The 21063-nt window shown below is 40.1% G+C and overlaps 1 protein-coding gene across 13 annotated transcripts in view; it reads right to left on the bottom strand.

Annotated features, from left to right (window-relative positions):
* The window catches only part of Grk4 (G protein-coupled receptor kinase 4), a 73238-nt gene that overhangs the window by 5136 nt on the left and 47039 nt on the right, over positions 1-21063 (bottom strand). For 10 of the 13 annotated variants that reach the window (XM_027387142.2, XM_027387143.2, XM_027387140.2 and 7 more), the window contains 4 exons: positions 15639-15676; positions 13932-14021; positions 4263-4471; positions 324-461 (listed from right to left, as the gene is read on the bottom strand). In XM_027387142.2, the coding sequence (XP_027242943.1) occupies positions 324-461; positions 4263-4471; positions 13932-14021; positions 15639-15676 (475 nt within the window). The remainder of the gene's footprint in view (positions 1-323; positions 462-4262; positions 4472-13931; positions 14022-15638; positions 15677-21063) is intronic. The other 3 variants (XM_027387145.2, XM_027387148.2, XM_027387144.2) reach the window with 2 other exon arrangements.

Here is a 21063-nt window from a genome sequence, read left to right as displayed (position 1 = left end):
TAAACCCAGCACTGAGATCTGACACTGGCATACAGAGAGCCTTGAAGAGTATGCCAAAGGGGTCTGAAATGGCCCTGAGAATTGGGAGGACAGGAGTTTGGCCATCCCAGAAGTGATGGACGGCATACCCCAGGCCTTGGAGCCAGGGAGCCACTAAGGTCTATGTGAGGCTGTGGGGGTGGTGGGATATAGGCAGAAGTAGCAGAAATAACAGACTATGTAGCAGAACCAACAGGCTGGCTGTATTAAGTGTGCTTTAACAAAAAGACTGGTATGGGAATCAGTGTTCTTAGAGACCTAGCTACTCTAGGCAGCATACTTACATCAGGACAGAAAGGGGGATCTAACATATTTGCTTCCAGCCTGCTGAAGTTAATGTCCTTGAACACTGGGTGCTGCTTTACAGCAGCAGCTCCATTACTCTGACAGCCTAGCCGATAACTTGGATCCTTGATGAGTAACTACACAAAAGAGAAACAATCAAGTGAAGCTATTAGGATAGAAATAATAAACTCAAAACTATCCTCTTTAACAACCAAAGAAGTCAGGGTAACAGAGAGGGCATTTATCCAAATAAAGAACCACTACAGTTCCCAAGTATCAATCACCCTGTACAATTTCAGACTTAACTAAGTAGGTTATGGTTTCACAAAGGGTAAAACTCAAGTCTTGCCAAGACTTGCAAGCTTGAAGTTCTGTGCCTCATTGTGTACCCCTTTAATCTCAGCACTTGGGCAGAGACAGGCAGATCTCTGTGAGTTTGAGGCCAGCCTGGTCTACATAATGAATTCTAGGACAGCTAGTGCTATATAGACTCTGTCTCAAAAAAGACAAAAACAAACAAACAAACAAAAACCCAAAAAATCCCAGCAATTTGAATAAACTAATCCTCAAGTAAAAATCTTGTAAAAACTAAGGAATAATTAAGGAAATGGAGTTATGAATTTAGAAACACTATTTTAATGCTGTTGAATTTATAAAAAAGAAACCTTTATTCATTAGAATACTAAGACCTCAAGTAAGTAAAAAAATTTAGTAAACCTCATTTTAGAAACTGTATATACTTAACTCTCTGACTTTGTCTCTCTCCCGTTTCTAACATCATCTCTGCTTTCTCCCCTTTTTGGTTTTATTTATGTATTTGTGTGAGTACATACCATAGTGCATGTGTGGAGGTCAAGGGACAGTTTTCCAGATAAGGAATCTATTCTTGCCCTCCACCTTGTCGAGGCAGGGTGCCTCTTTGTTTCTGTTGCTCTATTCCAGATTAGCTGCCCCCACAAACTTCCAGATCCTATTCCAACCCCAGGAGTACAGGGATTAAAGATGTGTGCCACCATATCTGCCTTTTGGCATAGATTCTGGAGATAAAACTCAGGTCATCAGGCTTATGTGACAAAATATTTTAGCCCACTGAACAATCTCCTGGACCACGTGGTTTTTTCAAGACAGGATCTTGTAGCCTAGGTTAATTTTGAAGTCCTCATATGCATATCTGTACCTCTAGAGTACTGGGGTTATAGCCATGTGCCAACTGCACACCCAACAGTCTCTTTCAAAAGTATTCTTTACATGCTTATGCTTATAACTCACAAATTCAAATAAGCCTTCCTCCATAATTACTATCAATCAAAAAAGATTGGCCCACATTCTTGTCCCTCTGCACACCTTCCTCTCTGCTATTGTGCAAGTTACCCATTTCCATCTGTGGGAAATTTAACCCATTGTTTAAGAGCCAGTTGTTTCTCTTCACAGTAGTTACTGAGCATAATGGTTGATTTTAGCTATTAAATGGACACAATCTAGAATCACCTGGAAAGGGAGTCTTAAAAAGAGAACTGTCCAGATTAGGTTTACTCGTGCACATTCTTATTTATTTATTTATTTATTTATTTATTTATTTATTTATTTATTTATATTTTTTTAGCTCTCCATTACATCACATTCTGACCAGAGTTTCCCCTCCCTCCACTCTTCCCAGGCTCCCTCCCACGTTCCCTTTCCCCCAGATCCAGTCCTCTTCCTCAATTTCCGGCCCCCCCAAATAACCAAAAACAGCCTCTCAGGGATCAAGTGAACACAGCATAACAAATTACAATAAGACTAGGCACAAACCCTCATATCAAGGCTGGATGAGGCAACCCAGGAAGAGGAAAAGGGTCTCAAATGTAGGACATGTGGGCATTCTTGTGAGGGATTTTCTTAACTGAATTGGTAGAAACACCCACTCTTAATGTGGGTCACACCATTTCATAGTCTGGGTACTAGATTAAATGGAGATAGGCAGATGAGAACTGGTATATTTGTACTAATTCATTGATCTTTGCTGCTGAAGGTAGAAGTGATGTGACTAGATACTTCAAGTTCCAGCTGCCTTGACTTCCCTGCAGTGATGGAATACAACCTGCAATTAAAAGCCAAATAAGCCCTTTCTCCCTTAAGTTGTTTTTTTCTTTTCTTTTCTTTTCTTTTTTTTTTTTTAAATCAGGGTGTTTTATCACAGCAAGAAACATGTACCTCAACAACTTACTCTCATTACTTGATTTTATCCTCGAAGAATCTTGTCTTGCTTGCATCTTATAGACAACAGACTGGGGCTCAGAGATGTAAGAGTGGATGCTAAGACTAGGCCAACTTCAAAGCTAGGCTACTTACAAAAGCTGTTCTTTAGCCAGGTGGTAGTGGCGCACGCCTTTAATTCTAGCACTTGGGAGGCAGGGGCAGGTGAATCTCTGATTTCGAGGCCAGCCTGGTCTACAAAGCAAATTCCAGGATGGCCAAGATGACACAGAAAAACCCTGACTCAGTTTAAAAAAAAAAAAAAAAATCAAAAATCTGTCCTTTGCTCAGACTCTACATTCTTTCCCAGTGCCTCTAGCATAACAAGAATTTTATCATTGAAACCCTTGAGCCCTTCCTTCTTTAAAACTTAAGTTTATAATACCCAAATCCTGACTGTTAGTCATTCTCATGGATGTAGGCCTAAGATTAAACTCTGAGCTCCTTGAGGGCAGGTTCCATCTCTGCTTTCACATTACAGTACTGTCAGTGTCCTATGTACAGCAATCACTCAGTCAATATTTACAAAGCCAAATGCAAAAGTAGCTTGATCAAACCACTGTGGAATGCTGTCAGCTACAAGCTGAGTAGGCTGGGTTTAGCATCCCACAGCTCAGTGACAAATCTGTAATGCCCATCATTTTGTATATGGTAACAAAATGAAGGAGCCCCAAATAATTATTCTCCAGATAATGTCAACTGATGTAAGTTACCAGTACAGTTCAGTAATAGGCACAATTGTTGCCATTCTCACACCCACAGAGGCCCACCCCTTTATCTCCTACCCTGCCAAGTCACTCTCTCCCAGAGTCACAAGTTAGGTTCCTCAAAAAGTTTCTTGTCTGTGTATCCCTCCAATTGTTCTAATCCTGGTATGGGATGTCTCAGTTCCAACAACCCACAGCTCACACTTGGCCATAATCACCTATTGTTTTTTCTTTGCCTTTTCCTGTTACTTTATCATTGAAACCCTTGAGCCCTTCTTTAAAACTTAAGTTTATAATACCCAAATCCTGACTGTTAGTCATTCTCATGGATGTAGGCCTAAGATTAAACTCTGAGCTCCTTGAGGGCAGGTTGTATGGAGATTGTATGATCCAGGACTCAGTCCTCTTTTGCACACAGCCAGCTTCCCTACATGTCTCCATGCCTGCTTTATCATACTTGCCCAGCCAAACTGTAGAGCTGGACAAAGATAGCTCTCTGCTGTCTCTGGGCTCATGGCCCATGCAGACCTTCAAGTCAGAGTGTCTGTGATGATTTAAAGAAAATTAAATTGGCAGAGATAATCTTCCCATTTCAAAATACATTAGAAACTAGTTTTATATTGAATTTTACATAAAATGAGTCAATGAACAAGACTCAGCAGCTGTTTCTGAAAACTGAGTAACTTGGCACCATTCTTCCTTTCAATAACATCAATATAGAAGGGTAGTCATGAATTTTCCTCTGCCTGGACTGGGAACTTGATCTGTGCTCGTATGGTCTGCATGAAATTCCAGGCAAGAGTGCCAGGAAAGAGGTTGGTTACTGAGCAGCTTGGCTGAGCTCACCTGCACCTAGGTCTTGCTGTTGGACCAGGGCTTGTAAGCTGGGAATGGGGGGCTGTCCTGCTTCGAAGACTGCCTACCTACTTCTGAACCATCAAAAGAGTTAGATGAAGGGAGTTAATCATTTCCCTGTCTCTGTGGAACCTGACCCACCATGCTGCAGATGGACTTGGCATCCTCTGAAAACTTCTCAGAATACTCCTCAGTGTCATTCTTCACTCTTCTTTCCAGTTCCTCCCGGGTGACCTTCTCTTTATATTTTTTGAATGGAGTGTGTCCCGCAATCATTTCATATATCAGACAGCCAAGTCCCCACCAATCAGGACTAAATGCGTACCTTTCATTGTTGATAATTTCTGGAGCTATATAACAAATATGGAAAATTTTAATTAAATTTTAGTTTTAAATATTCTTATTATTAACTCCAAATAATACATTATTAATTTAATGTTTGTTACAACATGATCTAGGAACCATAAAAATATGCTAGTTAAAAAAAACACAAAGGGCCAAAGATCATATGGTTATATTTATATGAAATATACAGTATATGCAAATCTAGAGAGACTGAACATAAGGTCATGGTTGAAAGGACTGGAGTAGAAAGTGATGAGTAGAGGGTAGTTGCTAACAGGTCATTAAAATCTGAAGTGATTAAAAAATGTTCTGAAATTAGATAAAGTAATGGCAATGATGGATGCACAACTCTGTAAGTGGACTAATATCCACTGAATTATATACTTCAAATAGTTGGATTCTTTGATGTGTAAAGAATAATTGAATCTGTATCTATGTATCTATACTGGATAACCATGACTGATGCAGGGTGGGTAATATGGTAAAAATGGTACTGGAAAGAAAGCTTGCCTCCTGGGGGTGCTCCCTCCACTCGAATGTTCCCATGGGTGCCTCAAGTGCAGTGTCATCTGTTCCCAAGTCAGAAGAAACCCCAGAAACCTGCAAGGGGAGGAATATCAGGCTCTGAGAGACCCACCATGTCCTTAGAAGCTACCAAGGGTAGGCTGGCATTGCCCATTATTCCATCTTTGGAATAATCTGAACATGATTAGCTTCCCAGGGATCAGGTGGGTAGGATTTGTGTGCCCACATGCATGGGATGCCAGCTTCACGAGGAGACCTGTAGCCTTACCTGACTCTGCCCTCACGTAACTACATAAACTCAGGAGTCTATTGGCACCACTCATTTATAAAAAGGCTGCAGACTAGAAAAAATCCTCAGACAGTCTACATCAGTGGTTCATAACCTGTGGGTCACAATCCCTTTGGAGGCTCACCGACCCTTTCACAGGGGCCACCTAAGACCATTGGAAAACACAGATATTTACATTGCAATTCATTAAAGTAGCAAAATTACACTTATGAAGTAGCCACAAAAATAACGTTAGCCGGCGTTGGTGGCTCATGCCTTTAATCCCAGAACTCCGGGAGGCAGAGATCTCTGTCAGTTCAAGGCCAGCCTAGTCTACAGAACAAGTTCCAGGACAGGCTCCAAAGCTACACAGAGAAACCCTGTCTCAAAAAACAAACAAACAAAAAATAATGTTATGGTTTGGGTCACCACAACCTGAGGAACTGTATTAAGGAACAGCATTAGGAAGGTTGGGAACCACTGCTCTAGATCTGCAAAACATTTACAAAGATGCTGGGTTAAACTTTAACATTTAGATAACATTTGAAAGTAATGGCGTTTATTCTGGAAAACAGTCATTCTTTAGGGAAGTAGCATCAGTTGCCTTTCTAATAATCTGAGCACTCAGGGGCTCAAATGCTACTGCACAGGCAACTCAGATTGGGATATTTTTCTAGCCTCTGTTTCCCCAATTATTTTGTAAATCAGAGCTCCTTAATTTTTTTGTTTTTGTTTTCTTCTTTTGCCAAGACAGTTTCTCTGTGTATTAGCCCTGCCTGTCCTGGAACTCACTCTGTAGACCAGGGTGGCCTCAAACTCAGAGATTCGCCTGTCTCTGCCTCGAGGAGTGCTGGGATTAAAGGTGTGTGCCACCACCGCCCAGCTGAGTTCCTTAATTTTTTTTTTTTTCCGAGACAGGGTTTCTCTGTGGTTTTGGAGGCTGTCCTCGAACTAGCTCTTGTAGACCAGACTGGTCTCGAACTCACAGAGATCTGCCTGTCTCTGCCTCCAAGTGCTGGGACTAAAGGTGTGCACCACCACCACCCGGTGAGTTCCTTAATTTTTATAACTAAATGCATATTTTTCATAATACCAACTAGTTTTTACGTACAGTTCAGATTTCTCTATTAAAATGTAGCTATATTATCAGCTGCTTAAAAAACATGTCTCTTAGCTCTCTGCTCCCCAGTCTCCTAGTCTTATCCCCAGATCTGCAGCAGAACATCTGGGCAAGCCTTCCCAGCCCTATTCACTTCTCCTGTGGATCCCATAGATCCTCCCCTTCTAACTGACCCCCTCATTGCTTTGTCCCAGTGCCCAACCTCAGCAGCCACCCCTTACTATCCCAAGAGCCACTCCTGCCAAGGAAACAAGTAGGCTGATAGTAGATCCACACCTTTCCTTCTGCTCCTCCAGATCTAATCCCCCCACACACAGTCTCATCCCCAGCTCTATAGGTCTAACCTGCTGTGGTCTCCCTTTCTTCTCTGACCCTACACCAAACAGATCATAAAGATCTCCTACAGCCTTCCTTCCCTGAACTCATTCCATTATCCTAACCTCCAACACTAGCAGGCATAACCCTGGGAATACACTAGCTGAGCAGGCCACAGAAACAGGTCCAGAGAAAATTCTCTACAGTCACAAAACTCTCCTAAAATCCAGGGAGAAAGTAGAAACCAAGGGAAAAAGCACCCACCCAACTGAGACAAAACTAAATATAATCTCCCAGACCTATAATCATCTCAATCCCGGGTGCCTAGACTTCAGTATAAAAACACAATTACATCCAGGACAATATGTCTCCACTGAAGCCCAGCAACCCTACCACAGCAGGCACTGGATATTCCAACATAGCTGAAAACCAAGAAAAGGACCTTAATATCAACTACATGAAGATGACAGAGGTCCTTAAAGAGGAAATGAATAAATCCCTTAAAGAAAATCATGGTAAACCTAACAGTTGATGTAAACAAATAATACTGTTCAAGACACAAAATAAAAGCAACAAAGAAAACAAAAACTGAGGGAATTCTAGATATTAAAAATTTAGGAATTCAAAGCAGAACTATAGGAGCAAGCTTCACTGACAGAATACAAGAGATGGAAGAGAGAATCTCAGGCATTGAAGATACAATAGAAGAAATATAAATCAGTCAAAGAAAATGTTAAATCTAAAATGTACTGACATAAAACATCCAGGAACTCTGGGATGCTATGAAAAGACCAAATCTAAGAATAATAGAAATAGAGGAAGAAAAAATCCAGATCAAAGGCGCAGAAAATATTTTCAACAAAATCATAGAAAAAATTTCTAACCTAAAGAAAGAGATGCCTATAAAGGTAAAAGAAGCACATAGAACACCAAATAGATTGAACCTGAAAAGAAATTCTGCTGGCCATATAATAATCTAGACACTAAACATACAGAACACTTTGCCCAAACACAAAAGTATATACCTTCTTCTGTTCACCCCATGGAACTTACTCCAAAATTGGCCACATACTTGGACACAAAGTAAGTCTCAACAGACACAAGAAAACTGAAATAATTCCCTGCATCCTATCAGACCATCACAAATTAAATCTGGATATCAACAACAACAGAAACAACAGAAATCTTACAAATTCATGAAACTGAACAACTCTACTGAATGAAAAATGGGTCAACGCAAGACTTTCTAGAATTGAATGAAAATGAATACACACCATACACAAATTTATGGGACACAATAATAGTAGTTCTAAGAGAAAAGCTCATAGCACTAAGTTAAAAAAAAAGAACCTGGAGAGATCTCATACTAGCAACTTAATAGCATGCTTGAAAGCTCTAGAACAGTGGTTCTCAACCTCTGGGTCTTACATTATGATTCATAACAGCAGAAGTAGCAACAGAATAATCTTATGGTTAGGGGTTACTACAACATGAGAAACTAGTCACAACACTAGGAAAGTTGAGAACCACTGCTCTAGAACAAAAAGAAGAAATCACATCCAAAAGGAGTAGATGATAAGAAATAATAACTAAGGACCGAAATCAATAAATTAGATACAAGGAGAACAATAAAAAAAATCAATCAAACAAGGAGAACAATAAAAAAAATCAATCAAAGACTTGGTTCTTGGAAAAAACTTTGTCAGTAAGACTGACAAACCCTTATGCAAATTAACTAAAAGGCATGAGAGAATATCCAAATTACAAAATCAGAAAGGAAAAGGGGAGATAACAACAGTCACTGAGGAAATTCAAACAATCATAAGACCATACTTTAGAAACCTGTCCTCCACAAAATCAGAAAATCTTTCAAAAAAGGATAATTTTCTTCCAAAAGATAATTTTCTGCCAAAGTTATATCAACATCAGATAAGCCATTTAAACACACCTATAACCCCATAGTGAAATAAAAGCAGTCATTAAAGTTTCTCAACCAGGGACTAAAGAGGTGTCTTGATGGTTATGAGTAATAACTGTTCTTCCAGAGGACCTGGGTTCAATTCTCAGCATCCATATGGCAGCTCACAACTGTCTGTAACTCCAGTTTCAGGGAATACAACACCCTCACACAGACATACATGCAGGCAATAACACCAATGCACATTAAAAAAGCCCCTCCCCCGCAAAAAAAAACAAAGTCCAGGACCATATGGTTTTAATTCAGAATTCTAACAGTCTTTCAAAAAAAAAAAAAAAGAGTTAACATCAATACTCCTCAAATTATTCCACAAAACAGAAATAGAAGGAACATTGCCCAATTCATTCTGTGAGACCACAGTTATGCTGATACCCAAACCACAAAAGATCCAACAAAGAAAGAAAATTACAGACCAATTTCTCTTATAAACATTGATGCACAAATAATCAAAATATTTGCAAACCAAGTCCAAGAACACTTCAAAAAGATCATTCACCATGATTGTCTTAGTAATGATTTCTACTGCTATGAAGAGACACCATGACCACAGCAACTCAGGACTGGCTTACAGTTTCAGAGGTTCAGTCCATTATCATCAATGATGGGACCTGCTGGCATGAAGGCAGACAAGGTGATAGAGAAGAAGCTGACAGTTCTACATCTCGATCCACTGACAGTAAAAGGAGGCCCGTGTGTCATGTTGGGCATAGCTTGAGCATATATGGCTTCAGAGCCCACCCTCATAGTGACACACTTCCTCCAACAAGGCTCCACCTCCTAACAGTGTCGCTTCCTATGGGCCAAGCATTCAAACACATGAGTCTATGGGGGCCATAACTATGCAAACCACCACAAGGATCAAGTAGGCTCCATCCCAAAGACCCAAGAATGGTTCAATATGTGAAAATCAATAAATGCAATCCACTATGTAAACAAACTGAAAGAAAAAAGCCACATGATCATCTCATTAGATGCAGAAAAGAAGGCCTTTGACAAAAATCTGACACTCTTTCATGATAAAAATCCTGGAGAGATTAGGAAGACAAGGGACATATTAAACATAATAAAGAAAGCTTACAGCAAGCCTATAGCCAATGTCAACTTAAATGGAGAGAAACTTGAAGCAACTTCACTAAAATCAGGAACAAAACAAGGTTGTCCACTCTCTCCATACCTATCATACCTGAAGTCTTAGCTAGAGCAATAAGACAACTGAAGGAGATTAAAGAGATACAAATTGGAAAGGAAGAAGTCAAGGTATTTTTGATTGCAGATGATATGCTAGTACACATAGTGACCCAAAAAATTCCACCAGGGAACTCCTATGGCTGATAAACACTTTCAGCCAAGTAGCTGGATAGACAATTAACTCAAAAAAGTCAGTAGCCCTCCTATATATAAATGACAGACTGAGAAAGAAACCATGGAAACAATATCTTTCACAATAGCTTCTTGAGGTAATGCTAACCAAGCAAATGAAAGACTTATTATATAAAAACTTCAAGTCTTTGAAGAAAAAATTGAAAAAGACATCAGAAGATGGAAAGATCTTCCATGCTCATAGATCAGCAGGGTTAACATAGTAAAAATGGCATCCTATCAAAGGTAATCTACAGATTCAGCTCAATCCCCATCAAAATTCAACACAATTCTTCACAGACCTTGAAAGCACAAGTCTCAATTTCATATGGAAACACAAAAATCTGAACAATGAAAGAACTGCAGGAGGTCTGACCATTCCTGATCTTAAAACTTAAAAGGCTATAGTTATAAAAACTTCTTGGTGCTGGCACAAAAACATACACATTGATCAATGGAATTGAATGGAAGACATACACCCAAACACCCATGGATACCTGATTTTTGATAAAGAAGCCAGAAATACACACTGAAAAAAAGACAGCATCTTCAACAAATGGTGCTATTCAAACTGGGTGGCTGCATGTAAAAGAATGCAAATAGATTCCACACCTAGCACCCTTCACAAACTCAACTCCAAATGGATCAAAGACCTCAACATAAAACAAGGTACACTGGACCTGATAGATTCTGAGAGAGTGGGGGCATACCCTTGAACACATTGGCACAGTAGATGACTTTCTGAACGTCGATAGTGCAGGCACTAAGATCAACAATTAATAAACAGACCTCGTGAAACTGAAAGTTTCTCCACAGTAAAGGACACCGACAATTGGACAAAGTGGCAGCCTACAGATGGGAATGACCTACTTTAAGATCCAGCTATACCATTCTTGGGCTTATACCCAAAGGATGTTTCATCTTACCACAAGGACACTTGCTCAGTCATGTTCACTGATGCTCTATTAATAATAGCCAGAAGTCGGAAACAACCTAGATGTGCCTCAAAAGAAGAATAGATGAAGAAAATATGGTACACTTACACAATAGAGTACTACTCAGCTTTAAAAAAAAAAAAAAGACATCAGGAAATTTGCAGGCAAGTGGATGGAACTAGAAAAAAATCATCCTTCGGAGCCAGGTGGTGGTGGCGCATGCCTTTAATTCCAGCACTCAGGAGGCAGAGGCAGGCAGATATCTGTGAGTTCAAGGCCAGCCTAGTCTACAAAGCTAGTTCCAGGACAGCCAGAATTGTCACACAGAGAAACTCTGTCTCAAAACAAAACAAAAAAATCCTGCATAAGGTAACCAAGAACCAAAAATACGGTATGTGTTCACTTATATCTGGACATTAAATTAAATAAATGATAACCAAGCTATAATCCATAGACCCAGAGAGGTTAAGCATGGATAAAGGGACTAGAGAGACATACAAATCTCCCTGGGAGGGAGAAATAGAATAGATTTTATGGGGAGACTGGAGTTGAGGTTTTGGAGAGAATGGGAGGATCAGGTAGAAAGGGGAAGGGGAGATGGAACTGAAGGAGGGAATGAGAGGAGAGACAGCTAGAATTGAAGAGCATCTGAGGGAGGTATGGAAACCTAGTGCAGTGGAAACTTTCTATAATATATGAAAGCAATCTTAAGTTTCCAAATAAATGAGGGAGTAGGAACCTCTAATGGCCATATCTCTTGTCATAAAACAAAGCTTTCATCCAATTGAGTTGTTGGCTGAAAGGGTCCCATGGAAATCCCCAAACAACCCAGGCTGTTGCCAAGACAAGAAGTTGCAATCCACAAACTGACAGCAAAGCCCCATTGCTGAAGACAATACCCACACAACTCACTGAAAATAGAAAGGTCAAGCTGGTGCCTACATAGAACCTTCACCCCCATGTTCTAGTGTCTATGACATGGAATGGTACTCTGCAGGCTGCCAAAAGAGAAAAGCAAACAGTGACCCAACCACAAAAACTTTGATCTACAATCTGTCCTGTCTGTAAAATATGCTAGGGCAATAGCGGCAAAAACCTAGTGGGAGTAACCAACCAATGTCTGATTTGACTTAAGGCCCACTCTATGAAGTGGAACTCATACCTGACACTGCTTATGTGACCAAGAACCAGAGTCTAGATAGCCCAAAGACATAGGATAAAACCAAATATGACTGGTCAAAAAAAAAAAAACAGTAACAACAAAACAACTCCTAAAGATATTCTGCTATACTCATAGTTCTGTGCCTTTTCAACTATCATCAAAGAGGCTTCCTCCTGCAGCAAATGTGAACAAATACAGAAACCCACAGCCAGATATTGCACACACAGAGAAAGAGACCTTGAAGCACAAAGCTCTAAATGAGATGTTCCCATCAAATCTCTCCCCTCAGAGCTCAGGAAACCACTTGGAAGAGGAGGCAGAAGGAATTGCAGAGACTGAAGAGATGGAGGACACCAGGAGGACAAGGACCTCTAAAACAACTGAGCAAATCTAATACAAACTCACAGAGATTAAAGCAGTAATCACAGGTACTTGGGTCTGCACCAGGTCCTCTGCATGCATATATACTTTTCTTCTTCTTCTCTCTCTCTTTCTCTCTCTCTCTCTCTCTCTCTCTCTCTCTCTCTCTCTCTCTCTCTCTCTCTCTCTCTCTCTCTCTCCCCCTCCCTCCTTCCCTCCCCCCCCTCTCTCCTCTCTCTCAAGACAGGGTTTATCTGCATAGCTCTGGCTGTCCTGGAACTCACTCTGTAGACCAGGCTGGCCTTGAACTCAGAGATCCACCTGCCTCTGCCTCCCAAGTGCTAGGATTAAAGGCATGTACCACCACCGCCTGGCCTTCTGCATATTTATTTTAGTTTTCAGTTTAGTAAATTTTTTTTTTGGGGGGGGGTGTTTCAAGATAGGGTTTCCCTGTAGCTTTGGAGCCTGTCCTGGAACTAGCTCTTGTAGACCAGACTGGTCTCGAACTCACAGAGATCTGACTGCCTCTGCCCCCTGAGTGCTGGGACTAAAGGCGTGCGCTACCAACGCCCGGCTAGTTTAGTAATTTTATGGGACTCACTTGGGGCTCTTTTGTTTTTTCTTATTATATTTTATCTTAAAAGCCTGTTCTTTTCTAATGAGAAACAGAAAAGCAGTGGATCAGGATAGGAGAGAAAGTGGGGAGGAACCAGGAGAAGCAGAGGGAAGGGAAACTGTATTCAGATTATATTGTATGAGAAAAGAATTTATGTTTAATAAAAGGGGGGGAGATGTCAGAAGGTGCTGGCATATGCCTTCAGGAGGCAGAGGCAAGTGCATCTCCCAGTTCAAGGCCAGCCTAGTCTACAAAGTAAGTTCCAGGACAGCCAAGGCTAAACAAAAACCCTGTTTAGCGTAAAAAAAAAGAGTGGGGGCGAGCTGAGCATAGTAGTGCACACCTTTAATCCCATATATTACCATGTCTGCCCCTCAAAAACAGTCTTGTTCTTTTAAAATTGAATTTACACCTAATCATTGTTTTCGGTCCTGAAGGATACAAACTGTTGTGTTTGCACATAAAGTATCACAGTGATAATTATCTTTTATTAAACGCTATTTCAGGGGCTGGCAAGATGGCTCAATGACTAAAAATGCATGCTTTAAAACCTGACTTACCTGAGTTTTGTGAAAGGAGAACTGACTCACTTGAGCTGTCCTCATGTGCTCTCTGGCATCCTCATATGTACATATACACAATAGTAAATAAATGTAATACTAATATTTTTTAAAAGTTAGTGTGTTTCAATGTGGCATTGTTTTTATAGTTTAATGAGGTTTATACTACTAAAGTAAATGAAAAGCTTTTTTTTTTTCTCTAGGTTCTGGAGCACTGGGCCTCTTGGCAAGAAAGGATAAGGTCCACCAAAGTCATCTTTCACTTACACATGTAGCCAACAGTACCAACTCTTCCTCGAACCATCTCCCCTTCTGGGACTTCCAGAGCTAGACCAAGATCTGAAATTCGGATGTGTCCTGTGTGTGTTCAAACACAATGTACAGATCATGGGATGAAGTAACAGCATTTTAGTAACAATTATAAGTGGGAGGCAAAGCCCATCTAAAATGCAATGATGATGGCTGAGTATATAGCTCAGTAGTAGAACACTTGCCTAGACTATTCGAGGCTCTAGATTCCATTCCCAGTGCTACAAAACACATACAACAAATATGTATAAAAAATAGGAATATCTAAAAGTTACATTTAACCTTTACCTGTGTAGTGAAATTTTGTATAGCACATTGAGGTTCACTAATAACAAGAAATTAGATTTATATTTGAAGAAGCCCTTTAACAGTAGGTAGCCTCAAGATAAAAACAGAGGTACCATATTATTTACTTATAACTACCAGTAGAAATGATGAAATTAAGACCCTTTACTTAGAGACCTCAACTATGCAAATGTTTTATGTATAGGAGGGCATAAATGTTTGTTCAATTCCTATGAAAGTAACAAATTACCAAAGAAAATGTTCTTCAAAGGAAACCTGCCATTGGATTTAGACTCACTCTATTAACACACTTAGTAAACTACTCCATGTCCAACAATATAACATGTCTTCTCCCTCTGCCTCTTTTAAAGTAGCTTCAATCCCAACTCTAGATCACAGTACAACACATACTAGCACAAATCACAAGCTTAGAGTTGGATGCTGCAGCCACAACCTGGAAAAGTTATTTTTTCCAGCACCTTTCCTTTTCAGGGAGTCAGTACATAAGTTAGGTAACAAGCAGAAAGCAGTGGCAGAAGTAGACATAAAACTATGTACTGATCATGCCCCATATTTGCCTTCAGGACTCAGCCGCATTGACCTATTCTCTGTAGCAATCACTCTGGCTCTGGCTTTGGCTCATGCTCTATATAAGAAGATCCTTTTAGCCACTAAGAATCACTAGACAGAAGCTCCTTCTCAATATTGCTAACCGAGTTAGTGTAAACACAAACAGCATCCTCGTAATAGGGCTCATTCTCAGATCTAGAGATGCCAAGACCAGAAGCACCCAGGATGCTGACAAGAAGCTGACTACAAGGACCAGTCCCCATCTACCACCACAGGGTCCCCATAACAGCAATCCACACCACAGATCTGTGACACATGATATATGATGACAAGGGGACAGCACTGAGAGCTGCATGCCAAGTTTAGAAAGCTGAGGAATAAGAAAAATAAATGGGGGAAGAGCTAGTTCCAGGAAAGCCTCCAAAGCCACAGAGAAACCCTGTCTCAAAAACACCAAAAAAAAACAAAGAAAAAAAAAAGAAAAGAAAAAAGAAAGAAAAATAAAGAAAAATAAATAGCAAAAAACAAACAAACAACAAAAAAAAAAACAGGAGGGCAAATACTCATTTGGGGTTTATTTTCACCTACTTCAAAATATACATCATAACATCTGGTATCTCTGATTTTACCTAAGTACAGGTGATGACAATGCATCTGTTTGGGCTTTTGTTTGTTTAAAGAACACATCCCAAAGAGTTTCTTTTAGTTACTGTCTGTAGTCTGCACTAACATGCTATGCCTACATTAGCTCTCAAGTAGGTGTCCCTCTGACACCTCTACATTTAAATGTGAAAGCCTTTTTTTACTTACCATGATCATCTAAGAGGATATTCTCTGGCTTTAGGTCTCTACAAGGAAAGAAACAACAAAAAACTGTTATTCAGAAGTCAGTGCTATAGTTCCTGAGCACTAAGAAGAAACAGCCACAGATTATTTTGATGGCAAAAAGCAGTAGCTAGAAGGGCAGAAAGTAAAACCACCCTCTGTGAGCAATCCAAGCTGTTGCAGGCTTCAGACATAATTACAAAAGAATTCTACAAAATTTGATAGGCATAGTGATGCATGCCTATAAAAACTGAAAAGAATTCATCTCAGCAAGCATCATGCGATTCTGTATGCAGGCCGGGAGTAAGGAAAGCAACTAATCCTTAATGAACATCACTCATTCTGTCTTGTTAATATATTTTAAAATGCATCACATTTCATGAAAAATACTTTCAATGGCTTTATATTTAATTATGACTCCAAATTTGAGGACAGTTCAGCTTCCCTAAATAGCTCTGTCAATCTGTGGACACATCACTGGAGCACAGGAAGAGGACAATCTGAAGCCAGCAGTGTAAGACAATATCTTAGAACTAATGCCATAGCAGCAAGATGAGACAGAGGACCAACACAAGAAAATCCCAGAGATCCAAAGTGAGCACCTGCAAGCAGCAGGCAGCTGGTCCCTGCCATATGTTCAAGAGGCTCAGGGTGGATGTCACTGTTGTCAAGTCAGAAGGGCCAGAGTAGACAGCAGGGAGGGAAACCATACGCTTGGCAGGGACTCCTGGCAGGGGCTGTTCTTCCAGTGGGCACATATGCATTCATTCTTAGGCACAAGAAAAGTGAGCATTTTTGGTTTTCCCTTCTATTCATCTGGTAATTCAAAAACCTATTAAACATCACTAAAAATCCAAAAAAGAATCTAAGCAATAATGGAAAGGGTCCCTTAACTGCCCTTCCCCTATAATCAGATTGAGAACTACCTTAATTCCCACCATAGAGCCTTCATCTAGTAACTGATAGAAGAATATGCAGAGATCCACAGCTAAGCAGGGTCAAACTCCCGGAGTCCAGTTGTAGAAAGGGAGGAGTGATAATATGAACAAAGGTGTTAAGACCATGTCAGTAAATCCACAGAAACAGTTGAGCTAAGCAAGTGGGGAACTCATTGACTCCAGACTGACAGCTGGGGAACCAGCATAAGACAGAACTAGGCCCCCTGAATGTGGGTGACCTTTGGGGGACTTGAGCAGTTCATGGGGCCACTGGCAGTAGAACCAGTAATTATTCCTAGTCCATGAACAGGCCTTTTGGAACCTATTCCCTTAGGAGGGATACCTTGCTCCACTTGGATACAGGAGGGAGGGTCTTAGTCCTGCTCCAAATGATGTGACAGACTTTGATGTCTCCCCAAGGGAGGCCACACCCTCTCTGAGGAGTGGATGGAGGGTAGGGAGATGGGGAGGAGTGGAAGGACAGGAGGGAGAGGCAACTGGGATTGGTATGTAAAATAAGATTTTTTGGAGGGTTTTTTAAAAAGATTTATTTATTACATATACATTGTTCTGCCTACATGCCAGAAGAGGGCACCAGATTGAATTGTAGATGTTGTGAGACACCATGTGGTTGCTGGGAATTGAACTCAGGACCTCTGGAAGAGCAGTCAGTGCTCTTAACCTCTGAGCCATCTCTCCAGCCCAAATAAGATTGGTTTTTTTGTTTTCTTTAAGTTATAATCCTAAGCTAAAAGCCAAGCTTTCAGAATTAATAAGAAGTTGCCATGTTGTTATTTGCAGGCTGGCGGTCCTGATGAGAAAGTACTACTACAAAACATTTCTCTATAATCTCTACTTCAGTTCCTGCTTCCAAATTCCTGCATCAGTTCCTGCCCTGACTTCTGTCAGTTATGGACTGTGACTTAGAAGTGTAAGCCAAATTCTTTCCTAAATACATCATCAGTAGCACAGACTCTGAGAAAATTTAAAGGAAATGGACAGTTTTCTGGATAGGTACCACATACCAAAATTAAATCAAGGCCAAATAAACAATTTAAATAGACCTATAACCCCCAAGGAAATAGAAGCTGTCATCAAAAGTCTCCCAACCAAAAAAGACCCAGGGTCAGACAGTTTCAGTGCAGAATTCTACTAGAATGTCAAAGAAGAGCTAATACAAATACTTCTCAAGTTGTTCCATACAATAGGAACAGAAATGAACATTGCCAAACTCTTTTTACGAGACTACAGTTACCTGAGACCTAAACCACACAAAGACACAACTAAGAAAGAGAATTAAAGATCAATTTCCCTCATGAACATTGACACTAAAATACTGGCAAACAAAATCCAAAACACATAAAAAAAAAAAAAATCATCCATCATGATCAAGTTGGCTTCATCCCAGAGACGCAGGGATGGTTCAACATATGAAAATATATCAATGTAATTCACCATATAAACAAACTAAAAGAAAAACACCACATGATCATCTCATTGGATGCTGAAAAAGTCTTAGACAAATTCCAACACCCCTTCATGATAAAGGTCTTGGAGGGAACAGAGATACAAAGAACATACCTAAACATAATAAAGGCAATATACAGCATGCCAATAGCCAACATCAAACTGAATGAGAAACTCAAAACAATCCCACTAAAATAAGAAACAAGACAAGGTTGTCCAATTCTCCGTATCTATTCAATATGGTATTCAAAGTTCTAGCTAGAGCAATAAGACAACAAAAGGAGACAAAGGGGATACAAATTGGAAGAGAAGAAGTCAAACATTCACTATCTGCAGATAATATAATAGTATACATAAGTGACCCCAAAAATTCTACCAGAGAACTCCTACAGCTGATAAACACCTTCAGCAATGTGGTAGGATACAAGATTAACTAAAAAAAAAAATCAGTAAACCTCCAATAAATGGACTGAGAAAGAAATCAGAGAAACATCACCCTTTACAATAGCCACACATTACATAAAATTTCTGGTTTTTTAAAAGCAATATAATTAATTCAATGTGAATTTTGCGTCAAGTCAGACAAACAGCCCAATGGAATGAAGAAACTTGAAATTTGAGAAATAAACCCTCTGTTAATCTATTGGTTCTAGATAAACATGCCATGGCCATTCAATAGAAATGAGAGTGCTTTCAAAACATGGTGCTGGGCTATATACTTACAATTCCTTACTGCACTGCACACTAAGCTAAAAAATTAGCAAGAATTAAAAATTTCAAGCTCTCACAATAAAATGGAGGAGGCTATGGTACCAAATATGAGCAATAAAAAAATTTGCAAACTCAACTTGTTCATAATTTTTTGCACTTCAAAAGACACCATTAAGGAAATGAAAAGCCAAACCAGAGGGAATTGGGAAATGACTAAATTAGTAAAATGCTTCTCTTGCAATCATGAGAACCTGAATTTGATCACCAAAACCCAAGTAGAAAGCAGGATGTGGGGGTGGAGAGATGGCTCAGCTGCTTTTCCAGAGGACCTAGGTTCAATTCCCAGCACCCATATGACAGCTCACAACTGTCTGTAACTCCAGTTCCAAGGGATCTGACCCCCTTCACACAGACATACATGCAGTCAAAACACCAATGCACATAAAACAAATAAATAAATCTTAAGAAGGAAGTGAAGGAGGGAGGGAAGAAGGAAGGAAGAAAGAAAGCAGAAAGTGTATGCTTGTAATCTCAGAAATGTCAAGATGGGAGATAGATCCCTAACGTTTGCTGGCGAGTCAGCCTAGTCTACTTGGTGAAATTTCAGGCCAGTTAAAAACCCTGTCTCAAACAGAAGGAGTAGGCAGCTGAGAAACAAAACCTGAGATTATACTCTGACTTCCCCATACATCCCCACACACCTACATAAGGGCAAGCATGCATGTGTGCACATACGGGATAGAGATAAGGGAGGAAGAAAGGAAAAGGGGGGGGGGGAAAGGTGAACCATAATAGAAGAAATTTGTTAATTATATAGGGTAAAGAACTTGATTACAAAATATTTAAAGAAATATTCAACTCATTAATAAGACAACATAAAGCCCAATTTTAAAATGTGCCAACTATCTGAATAGAATTTTACCAAAGAATATTTAAGAATGGCCAGTAAAAGTTTGAGGTTATGGCATGTACAGCATGCACATATCCTTAAGTATGAATCCCAGTACCACCACCTCCAAAAAAAAAAGGAATGGCTAATACTAGACTTTTTGTCACTGTGACAGATAACAGTTTAAAAGAGGAAAGATTTCTTTTGGTTCATAGGGTGCCTTAATTGCTTTTAGGACTTTGATGAGAAAGAACATCATGGTGCGTGGAGTAGATGACAGAGGAGCCTGCTCACCTCATGGTAGGCAGAAATCAGAGAGATGAATAGGAAGAGTCCAGGGACAAGATATATCCTTCAATCTTCAAAAGCATACCTGTAGTGACACACTGCATAACAGTGGGCAGCTGGACTGTCTGGTATGAGAGTGAAGAACTGAACTAGACAAACATACCTATTTGCTTTGTAATTTTTTGTTTCATTTTTAAGTGAACATTGACTTCTTAAATCAAGAAATGTTTTTGCAGCTGGGTGGTGGTGGCACATGCCTTTAATCCCAGCACATGGGAGGCAGAGGAAGGTGGATCTTGTCTCTGTGAGTTCGAGGCCAGCCTTGTCTACACAGCAAGTTCCAGAACAGCCAGGGAGGGCTGCACAGAGAAATCCTGCCTCAAACAAACAAACAAAAAAGAAAGAAAAGAAGGACATACAGAGTACACTTATCTTCTTTCAAGACTCGCCCAGCACATACACTTGATTTCATTCACTTGATTTTTGTTTTCTGTCAAATATTTTAAACAGTATAAAGCAGAGGTATCTGAGGTATTAAACCAACCATGACAGCTCAAGATTCACACAAGCAAGGCTTTGTTGCCAGGATCCTGTTTTGCACTTGTGGGCCTGGGAAGCTCATTGCTTGTGCCTTTGGAGATTTACAACAGCCTCACTGCCTGACACCACTTCTGAACCATCCTGAGCCAGGTACCCTTGGTGACTTCTTGTTTCAGAAATTCTATCTGAATAAACACAGAGGGCTCTGGAGAGAGGAAAAAGAAAAAGATGGAGTACTCATTTAAAACGTGAGATAAAAGGCCCTATGACACTATGGCTTCTCCCAATGTCCTCAGGTTTCATCACATAAATAAGATAAAAATCAACAGACCTAGCATAGGAGCTACAAGGCCCTAAATTACTTCTGTCTGTCTTCTTCCAAACATGTGGGTTCCAGGGGACTGTTATGTTGGCTTTCAGTAGAATGCTCACAGAAGCCTTTCCATCCTGATGAGGCTACCCTTTTCTACCCATTTTCCAGCATCATTAAAAGCAGAACTCTTAGAAATATTCTCAGGAGTTGACCCCATGCAAATGTATGGAAAGTACAAGGCTCACCTTGGCCAGACTCAACTAT

The sequence above is a fragment of the Cricetulus griseus genome (genome assembly GCF_003668045.3).
Source record: "Cricetulus griseus strain 17A/GY chromosome 1 unlocalized genomic scaffold, alternate assembly CriGri-PICRH-1.0 chr1_1, whole genome shotgun sequence".
Taxonomy (NCBI): Eukaryota; Metazoa; Chordata; class Mammalia; order Rodentia; family Cricetidae; genus Cricetulus; species Cricetulus griseus.
This window is presented reverse-complemented; position numbering and strand designations above follow the sequence as displayed.